Here is a 10,236-nt window from a genome sequence, read left to right as displayed (position 1 = left end):
TCCCCCCTCCCCCCTATACTGACAGTTCTGTCAGAAGGCAGCTGAGTCCAACTCTGCCACACAAACCAGCAGTGGTTTCCTTTTTAAATAATCAAAAATGCTTCTATTTGTTTGATTTATTTTACTTGTTGGTGATATTTACTTTGAGGGCTTCAGCTGCAATAAAACAACCAATAAAGTGTCTCTCTACCTGTCTGTGGGGCGGGAGGGGCGCGTTCAGCCCCCCGCTCCAGGTTCCTCGGCACCCTCGCCTCGTCCTCGCTGACGCCGCACTTGGAGCTGCCGTCCTCGGCCAAAGCTGCGCGGCTCCTCCGGCGGACCACGTGCACCTTCTTCTCCTCCTCCTGCCTGCCCCGGAGGCCGGTGGAGTTCAGCGGCTGGATGAAGTACTCCTCCCCGTGGAAGTTGAAGCCGCCCGTGAGGCCGCGGCAGAGGTTGAGCGCGGCGGCGGAGCGCTCCTCTCCGTTCACGGTGCCGGAGAAGAAGCAGCCCACCTCCTCCTCCTCCTTCTCCTCCTCCTCCTTCCCCGCGGGTTTCCCCACGACGTGGAAGACGAAGCCCGGCGCCAGGAAGGTCTGGTCGGGCTCCAGCTGCAGCAGCAGCCGCTCCCCGAACACGTCCAGCCGGTACGCCCGGGTCTGCGCCTGCTTCTCCCGCTCCTCCGGGGACAGAGTCCGCCACGGCTCGCGTCCGGCCGCCGGGTCCAGTCGGTACAGTCTGACCGGCACCGCGGTGCTCTCCTCCCAGGCGCCGCGGGCAGCTCCGACCCACAGCAGGGCGACCAAACCAAAGGAAACCCACATCACGGAGCCGTGAAATCCGAAATAATAATAATAATAATAATAATAATAATAATAATAATAATAATAATATATATGTTCCCAACTACAAACACTTTCCAAGCTGTTCCAAATTACGCACAGCCTAAAAAAGCCAAACAGAAATCCAGCGCAGATTCAAAATCATACAAAAAAACTTGTTTTAAAACAGAAGTCCCTTTCTTAAAAGGAAATAAAAGCTGAGTCTGAGCAGATAAATCCCAACCAAGTCTCTCTCTGTCTTCAGAAACACTTTTAAGTTCTGCAGCTCCTCTCTTCTCTTCGATTGCCGTCGGACCGGAGCCGGTCCGTCCTTATATCCCCCCCCTCTGCTGTCCCGGGACCACCCCTTTCCTGTCAGCTCTTTGATTTCAGACAGAGAGGAGGGAGGGCTGGGACTGGGGCTGGGGGGCAAATCCCGTGCGCAAGGAGGACCTGGATCTGCGCCACGGCGATCAATCACTCCGAGAATCTTCTCACAGGAATTACGCACAGGAGCGCGCGCGAACCAGCTCGTGGCTTGACTTGAGTTCGTTTTTTATTGTTACTTCGTCTCTGTTCAGTTTGAGATGAAGGGACAGGCAGAGAGCTGGAGCTGCACCCCCCCCAACAAATCCCCTTCAAATGCGCACCTCCTGCTCGTGCCAAGGCCGGCCGTGGCGCGCCGGGACCGGCTTCCAGCGGCGGAGAGGGGCCGCCGAGGTCTTAAGGTGGAACGGCTGCTCCAGGGGGGCTCCTCCGCGCTCTGACGGAGGAAACCACAGCCCCCGTCCTCCTGCTTCTCCCCCCCACACCTCCACCTCCTTATCCAACTTCTCCTCCCGTCCAACAAACAGTTTCATCAAATCACCTAAATGTGGAAAAGAAAAAAAAAAACACACCTGCCATTCTAATATACGACACTTATAACAATCGCGCGCTTCTAGGAGCAAAATCCGGCTTTAGGTGCATCAGTTTGTCCCGAGAGGATCACAGGAAATCCACCTTAAGAGAGCCGGCGCTGGAGCGCAACCGAGCTGCAGTTCTGCCTCTCCGCCGCTAGATGGCAGGAGACGACAGAGGAAGGCGGCCTGAACGCAAACAGAGCAGGATTCCTTTTCCAGACAGGTGGCGCCCCTGCATTGCATTTGGAGCTGAATTTTCGAGCTGAACTCAGGGAGGAGGTGGGGTGTTTGATCTGTGCACGAATCAGTCTCCTTTGATGCTCGAGCTCACGAACTGAATGCTCTTCTTTATACTAGAGAGCAGGGTGAGCGAACAAAAGGTAAACACATGAGCGTAAATATGTATCTAAAAAGACGGTTTGTTTTTCTTTTAGTTCAACTGCAATCTGCAATGGTAAAAAGCTGCCTCGCTCCATTCATGACTACTACAGCCAACTCTAACTATAAGTACAGGAATGCAGATCAAAGGAAAGGAAAAAAGGTTCAGCCCCCTTCTCCTTACCCCCCAAAGCACCACCCATATGCACGCTCTCATTCCACCTCTTAACTTTTTCTGTTTTAGCAAATCTTTCGGGACAAAAAACTACATTTAAGAAAAGATTGAGNCAATAGTGATGGGAACAGCAGCTCTTCTGAGTGAACAGAATCACTAGAATCAGTTCATTAAAATGATTCGTTCAAAAGATTCGCTCACTGAATCATCAAATTCAGTGAGCGAATTTCCTTCAAACAGGAAGTGTGGTTCATTAAACAGCAGGACGTTATTTGTGCAAATCAGCAGGTCTTTTACTGAGTAAATCCCCCCCCCCCCGCACGCCACGAGCAAGTCACAGAGCGAGGAAGCTCCACTCCCGCTGAACTCAACGAATCAGTGAATAAAGTGATCTGGTTCAGTTCGTTCATTTAGAAGTTTCGCTCCTTTGAATGAATCGTTCACGTACGACAACACTCCTCTCCAGGACTCCAAGATGCAGGCGGATCGTTACTCATCTTCGTTTTACCCGAAACCCCGGCAGCCATCTTGTTTTATGGGTCTCGGGTGTCATTTCCAGGACGGTTCTCTTGGTGGAGACCCTTGGCTGGCCTTCATCTGCAGCTGAAGACGTTGAGTCTCCTCCAGCTGCTCGTTTCGTTCTCACCGCAAACCGAACCGAGAAAAACTAAAAACACCTAAATGTGCCACTTTCAGGCCGCCTCATCTTCACAGAATCCTCTACAACCGTCTGCAGCTCAAATAAAAAACAACAGAGACACAAAGAGGTTTAAATACATAGATTTTATATACATATATTCATGTGGGTGACTAGAAAAGTAAACACTATATTCTTACACAGTCATATCCTGAAGTCCAACAGTAATTTGGTACAAAATTACTATAATAAATAAAAGTCATCTGATTGCTTTCTTTCTCTTTTTTGTTTTTTCTTCTTTTGTAAATTCACACGTCAGTTGTACAAACAATAAATTACAAGTTCAGTGCTGCGTTTCTGTCAGTCAGCGGAGGAAGAGCTGAAAAAAAACAAAACAAAAAAAAGACGGAAAAGAGCCGGAAAACTGAGTGGAAAATGGGGGCTGAACGATAAATCCAAAACGGGTCATCATCGCGACATTGACCCCGGAGAGGAGACACTTCGGTTATATTTATTTTAGGGGCCGATCTTTTTTCCGCCTCACGCTGGTGACAACATATAGGAGCTCCGGGAACGTCAAATCCAAACTTCAGACGGGATAATCGGGGGGAAAAGTGCAGAAAATGCGTAATTTTCAACGTAATCTGCAGCTGCAGGTTCCACGACCCGGGTCTCTTCTTGGACACTTTTCCACCGGCTCTAAAGGTCCCGGCTCCGCTCTACTCTGCACGCTTTGTGAGCATTTCCACCGGGATTGTTTTCGAGGCCGGCCCTGCTTTGGGGGCGACGCAAGCTTAGCTCCCGTTGGTCGTGGGTGTGGTCAGATGCGAGAGCGAGCAGCAATGGAGTTCCCGGAGCAACGACGAGGTCCAGGCTTGTCTTGGACTCTTTGGGGACGGCAGCGTTCAGCAACGAGAAGTGAAGAAGTTTCTGCTCAGGTTGCAAAACAATTAACCGGCGCCGGATACCAAGCGGACATCTCGACAGTGCCGGGAAAAAGTGAAAAAGTTTCAGTAGCGCACACTCATCAGGAACATGGCGCAGGAAGTCTGGAGGTGTGGCTTGAACACGATCGCAGGAAGGCGTTCCTTCCGTCAATCAGGAAAACTTACTGATTCTGTTGCTCAGGGAATCCTGAGGGAACGTCGCTGATCTGGAGACAGACGGACGACCTGAAACTAACGGAGTTCTTCCTCCTCCTTGTCTTTGAGGAAGAGTTCCTCAAAGACTTTTACGCAAAAAAAACAAGCAGATGTGACATTTAGGTGGAAAAAAACAACAAAAATCAAACGAATCAAAGCCCCAAAAACAAGAAAAGCACAAACAGACTTTATTCTCATGTTTTTTTTTAACTTCTGTTTTCTTCGTAAAATGTTTGAAATTTGATTTTAAATTTCACGTCCTTAAAGAACTGGTTTCCTCCCTTCATCATTTCGTTTTGTTTCAGTTTTTCTTTCATCTTTTTAATCACCTGAGCCGCTGTTTCAACCGGGAGTACGTTTAAAAAACAAACAACATAATTCAAGTTTAGCGGTGCTCCTTTAACTCATCGCTCGCCGTTCTGTTAGAGAAGCGGATAAAATGGAAATAATGGGTTTCGTTTCGTTTGCTCCCTGATGAGACGTCATCTGGGACTCAGTTAGGCTCATAAAGTTGGGAAAACTGGTAAAAAACAAAGGAAAAAGGAGAATAAAGCGTCTGTGAGAATCCAGGGTGGCGGTTTGTGGCGTTTTGTCTCCAGACAAGACGATGGACGAGAGTCTGAGGACACGTGGAGACGAACCTGAACGCCGCCGTCTGTAAACATTTCTTTTCTTGTGGTTTTCAATCCAAGGCGTCGGTCAGGAGGCCGACCGCTCGGAACGCCGTCGGGGATCTCGTCTCGAAAACGAAGCAGCGGCGAAGCGAGCGAGGACGACACGAAGAAGCGTAAAGAAAAAGGCCGAGTGAGAGCCGCGGACTCAGGCCGGAGGAAAGACGAGTTTCTGTCTGCGGGGGGAAAACCGCGGACCTTCGGTCGGTCCTGTTGGGAGGAGGGTGTGTGTGTGTGTGAGTGTGCATGTGCATGCATGTGAATGTGTGTGTGTGCATGTGTGTGTGTGTGTATGTGTGCTGGTGTGTGCATGTGTGTGTGTGCAGGTGTGTGCATGTGTGTGCGTATGTACGTGTGTGTGTGTGTTTGTTCTGGTGGTTTTTCTGCAGAGCTGGAAGGATTCCAGGTCGTTCTGTCGGCACGTCGGCCTCCACATTTACGCCGGTTTATCTCCTCGTCTCCGGTTCTGGGTTTGCACCTTAAATCCATCGGTTCTGAGTTCTACATCCAGCGCTTTCAGTTCTCTTTAAGACCCCGCCCCCTCCCGCCGCCGCCTCAGCACTTCCTGACCTGACAGTGTCTGAAGGCGGAGGGGCGGGCGTCCAGAGCGCAGCCCTTCGACAGTTTGCCGTCCGCCTCCTTGCACTGCACCGTCCGGCTCTGCCAGCCCGTGTCGCAAGTCCTGGAGCAGGGCATCCAGGAGCCCGTCGCCCACCTGGGCCCCGGGGCTGGAGTGGGCGGGGCCGGAGTGGGCGGAGCCGGCGCTCCCAGGGCCGGAGCAGGAGACGCTGGCGCTCCCCGGACCAGAGCGGAGGCGGCGGAGGACGTCGTAGTGGTGCTGACCGTGGCAGGCGTCGTCGTTGTCGTGGTGGTGGCGGGCGTCTTTGTCGTGGTGACGGCACCCCGCGGGGGAAGCGGCTTTGAAACCGCCGCCTGCTGCGGCGCCATCTGCCGGGGCGACAGGAAGCTGTAACGAACGTCAAGGGGCTTCTTGGCGTCCGTCGCCAGGATCTGAACCACCAATGGCTCGGCCAGCGCCCCGGGGCCCATGCTGTGGAGCCACTCGTCGTGTTGGCTCCACCCACTGTAGTTGAGCAGGGAGCCGTTGAGCGGGATGATGGCCTCCGAGGTGGAGATCATGAACCTGCCGTTCAGGAGGTAGTCGCCGTTCGGCCGCCGGAGAGCCAGGTAGGCGGCGAAGCGGGTCTGGTTCTTGGCCTTGTGCTGCCGGACCTTGATGTGGGTGGAGCCGGCGGGGATCGTCACCACGTCCGTGTAGCCTTTGCTGTCGGGGGTGAGAGAGCAGAGGAGAGGGGGTCAGAGGTCGCTCCTGGGCGCCAGGTGAGCTCAGAGAGAAACACTCCAAAGTTAACGGTAATCGGACTGAACCGGATCCGAACTCATCAGCCGTCTGAGCAGCGATTCAGAAGCTCGGGGCTCAGCGGGCGGAAACAGGAAGTCGGTTCAACTTCTCAGCGTCGGTTATTCATCAGGAGGTGTGGCGCTGACGGGACAGCTGGTGAGGCGTTCAGGGACGTCTGTAAACCCGGACTGCGCCTGCTGATCGTGTCTCAGCAACGGAACAAATACAGGAAGTGTTGCGTAAAATTCAAAAAGTACTTCAAAGTGAAGCGGATGTTTGAGACTCCAGGCCTCCAGGGGCCGCCGTCCCAGAAGTTTCAGAGTTTTTTTCTGCTCCTGCACACCTGCTTCACACCGCTTCATCGCCTCATCGCCTCCTCGTCCCGTTCTCGTGACTTCCTGCCTGCAGCAGGACTGGTTCTCAGTGGCGACTCCTGCTGTTTGGGAGGAGATTGGCGGCGAGTTTTGGTGCGTTTTAATCTGAGTCGTAACGGCGAAATCCAACATGGCGGGACCGGTGGCTGTTTTGGCGTTTTAAGAAGGCGCCGGTACGATTTTAAAAGTACAGTTTAGGTTTTTTAGCTGCAGGAGACGTTTGGCTGCTCAGATGAGTTTCCCTCATGTACATCAGAGCGAAACAAGAATTATTTCAGTGCTTTGTCTGAAAACTGCAGACGCAGCTCGCGCCGCCATTTTCCCACCTTTTAATTCAAAACGTCACACGCAGCGATGAATTGTGGGTAAATACTTCGCCGGAGTCCGCCTGGATGCGGGCTGAGTCAGAGGGCGGATGTAGGACGCAAAGGGGGCGGGGCTAAAGATGCTCTCACGAGGGTGGAAGTGTGAGTTTGTAACTCTTACCTCTTCTTGGTGAAGTTCCCGGCCACCCGCACGCATCCTGAGCTGTCCCCGCCGCACACGCCACACTTGTCAAACTGCAGCCGGGAGCCGATGATGCCGTCGCAGCCCGTCCGGACGCACTTCCCCTTCACGCACACCGAGCTGCTGTGGGGGCGGCACTCCGTCCCGTCGATCACCTGGAGGCGGAAAGCAGCGTTTATTGATTTGCTCCACCTTTCTGAGCGCTCACACGCCGCCCGGCGCCGCTCCCTCACCCTCTGGGAGAACACCACGTAGTAGCCCGTCCCCTTCGCCCTGCAGGTCAGCTTGCACAAGTCTTTGGGGAGAACGCCTGCGTACTTCGGCAGCCACTCCACGAAGGTCTTCACTCCTTTAGGATCCGTCTGGGGCCCGTTGCGGACCTCGCACTGCTCCTGGCGGAAACTCTTCCCTGCCGAAGAGACCCGGGGGGGCGGGGTTAGTCCTGGCGAACTGAAACATGAGGTTTTTTTTTCTCGTACTCACTCGACGCGGGGCACGGCGTCACGTTGCAGGACCGGTAGACGGCCCTTTTGCCCGTGCAGTAGCGCCCGTTGTTCCGCGGCGGCGGGTTGTTGCACAGGCGCTGGGTGAACTGCACGCCGCCGCCGCAGGTCCTCGAGCACGACCCCCAGGGACCCCAGGAGCTCCAGCTGCCGTGGTTGGACACCTTGGATGAGTGGAGAAAAACGAGCGTTTCATCACATGATTTTAACTCGCTTGCAGCCAATCAGACGCTCCTCCACGTCACACAGCCCCGCCTTTTTCTCTCCCCCCGACGAACAGGACCGGATAAAGTTTCTGCGATCGCGCTGCCTTCCAGTGCAGAAGCTTTTCAGAAGTCTTAACACTTCACAAAGACCCGGCCAGGACGGGTTCTGGTGTCTTTAAGGACAGCGGCGTTCGGCTTACCGAGTAATGCTTCTTGCGGGTCTTGTCCACGCACTTCCCCTGCAGGCAGATGTGCCCCTTCCCGCAGGGCGTGCCCTCCACCGCCGGCAGCTTCTTGGTCAGACACACCATCTGGCCCTGCCGGATGACGGCGCACCACAGCCGGGCGCACACGTCCATGCCGGGGCACACCGTGTACTCGGGCCCAAAGGCCAGGCGGCACTGGCGCACGGCGTCGTAGCTCTGGCCCGGCAGCTCCTCCGGGCCCAGGAGGGGCTGACGAGGCGCGTCCAGGAGACATTCGGCTGGCGGGGGGGAGAGGGGGACAAAGAGGACGTTGATTTTAACACAACCTGAAATAACGGTCACTGACAGCTGGTTCTGTGGCGAGTTGGGCCGACACCTCGCAGACTGGATACACCGCAAGAAAGGAAGAGGGAAAACCTCGAGCAGCCCGGTAAAGAATCCTGCATGCTGCCAAGCCTAAAATGATGCTGTTGGAACAGGAATTACGCCGGGAGCCTTGGAACGTGTCAGCAGACGTGTTTTATGCCCGTCATGAACGAGACGAAACCGGAGCATGAAGCACGACTCATTTTCATCTCTGGCTGCTCAGATAATAAATAACTGCCTGTTAACAGACATTAGAGCTTTTTATAGAAGCAAACAGATCTCCAATCAGCAGAGAAATCTGCTGATTGTTTCCTCTCTCACCGTTGCCGTCGTCGAAGAAGTCCGTGATGGTCGCCGAGGTGCAGCGGCTCCAGGGCTTGGAGGCGTCGATGGAGGTGAGGATGGAGGACATGAGCCGCTTGTCGCTGTTCACGCCGAAGCGCTCCTCGCAGAACTTGGAGTCGTCGTGGGACAGGCCGAGGAGGTGACCTGCGGGCGGCGGGAAAGCGTTAATCAGGGGAACAAAAGGAGTCACACGCTGCTCTGAATGAGGCCTTTTATGGTTCTGCAGGGGCAGACGGAACCGGGTCCGGACTGAGAGGCACATGACGGGGGGTGGCGGCGGCAGCATCATGATATGGGGATATTTTCTGCTACCCTAATAGAACAAACACAGCATAAATAACCAACGTAACCTCAGCGAAGGGTCTGAATGGGCCTAAAAAGAAAGTATTTCTTCCCGATCTGCTTCAGAAGTATTAAAAAGTAACAACTTTCCAATTTTTAGTTTGAATTCAACATTTTGTGTTTAGAATAAAGCGTTTATTGTACAAAACGTTTGCAGCTTTCCTAACTCTGTTACTGGAAATCTAGGGTCTGTTAGCTGTGCTGCGTTCAAGGACCAGGAAAAAAATCAGAGTTTTAAATGTCAGAGCAGCTGCAGATATTAAATCTGTGTTTGAATGAAGAGAAGCGTAGAGTCGGTGAAATGAGCCGAACAGCTTCAGACGGAAACAAAACACTGAAAAATGCGACCCCCCCACCCCCCGAACCCCTGACGGGACTTGTCTCGAATCTGTTCGAGCAGAAGGAATGAGGAAAGAAAGCACGCCGGGCGCCGACGCCTACCTATCTCGTGCGCCACGGTGAAGGCGGCGTGGAGCCCGTCGTCCTCGATGACGGCGCAGCTTCTCTCCGGGGAGCAGATGGTGCCGACGTCCGCCATGCCCAGGGTGTCGCAGGAGTGGTGGCCGCAGAGGTCCTGGAGAAAAGGAGACGCAGGGAAGCCATTTTGTAACGCGGCGGAAACACTTTGCTTTATCTCGGACATTACTGAGCTCATCGCTTTTAAAAACAATAAAAACATCAAACAGACGTCGGTGATGATTTCAGCCATTTGTCATTAAAGACATCATTAGAAGCTGAACTTCAGCTGGATTCCTCCAGCAGCTTTTCAGGAAGTTAACTTTACGCTTTAATATCAATCTTCACTAATTAAACAGATTTTACAGACTAGGAAATCCACTACTTTGTGACGTGAATGAATGATAAACTATAAAAACATCTGTTTTCTGCTGATTGTTGGGTAACGGGTGCAGCAGGTGGAGAAGGCATGTAAAGCTGCCTCTTCCAGCTCTTCCCGGAGGATTCCACGGCGTTCCCAGTCCTGGGTCTGTCCCTGGGTTCTCCTCCCAGTCGGACGATCCACCCCTCTTCTAATGGAACTTCTTACTCTACTTTTAAGAAAACCAACTCTCACCTAGAAGAACCGGACTTTTGCGCCGCTTGGACCGAAAGGACCAAAGTAACGGACCCCCCGACCCGGACCGACACCACAGGGAACGCCCCCCCCCCCGGGAGGTCCCCTAGCGAGGCTACAGAGACGAAAACAAGCAGCTTTACAAATAGGTCATCAGCTGCCCTGGTTTTGAAAAGAATCGACACGGAAACTGGCCGTAACGAAGCCTAATCAGTCGACCTTTAGTGCTGGGGGGGGGGGGGGGGGG

The 10,236-nt window shown here is 53.5% G+C and overlaps 2 protein-coding genes across 2 annotated transcripts in view; both read right to left on the bottom strand.

Moving 5' to 3' along the window:
- adamts1 (ADAM metallopeptidase with thrombospondin type 1 motif, 1) overlaps positions 1-1,128 on the bottom strand; it is a 5,210-nt gene extending 4,082 nt beyond the window's left edge. Inside the window, exon 1 of the mRNA XM_037973926.1 lies at positions 191-1,128. Within this exon, the coding sequence (XP_037829854.1) occupies positions 191-803 (613 nt within the window). The 5' untranslated portion in view covers positions 804-1,128. The remainder of the gene's footprint in view (positions 1-190) is intronic.
- Positions 1,129-3,019: 1,891 nt separating this feature from the next.
- The window catches only part of LOC108248775 (A disintegrin and metalloproteinase with thrombospondin motifs 5), a 14,602-nt gene continuing 7,385 nt past the window's right edge, over positions 3,020-10,236 (bottom strand). Inside the window, exons 3-9 of the mRNA XM_037973861.1 lie at positions 9,359-9,491; positions 8,552-8,719; positions 7,859-8,142; positions 7,433-7,616; positions 7,183-7,358; positions 6,929-7,104; positions 3,020-5,990 (exon numbers count right to left, since the gene is read on the bottom strand). Of these exons, the coding sequence (XP_037829789.1) occupies positions 5,261-5,990; positions 6,929-7,104; positions 7,183-7,358; positions 7,433-7,616; positions 7,859-8,142; positions 8,552-8,719; positions 9,359-9,491 (1,851 nt within the window). The 3' untranslated portion in view covers positions 3,020-5,260. The remainder of the gene's footprint in view (positions 5,991-6,928; positions 7,105-7,182; positions 7,359-7,432; positions 7,617-7,858; positions 8,143-8,551; positions 8,720-9,358; positions 9,492-10,236) is intronic.

The sequence above is a fragment of the Kryptolebias marmoratus genome, linkage group LG23 (genome assembly GCF_001649575.2).
Source record: "Kryptolebias marmoratus isolate JLee-2015 linkage group LG23, ASM164957v2, whole genome shotgun sequence".
In the NCBI taxonomy this organism is placed as follows: domain Eukaryota; kingdom Metazoa; phylum Chordata; class Actinopteri; order Cyprinodontiformes; family Rivulidae; genus Kryptolebias; species Kryptolebias marmoratus.
This window is presented reverse-complemented; position numbering and strand designations above follow the sequence as displayed.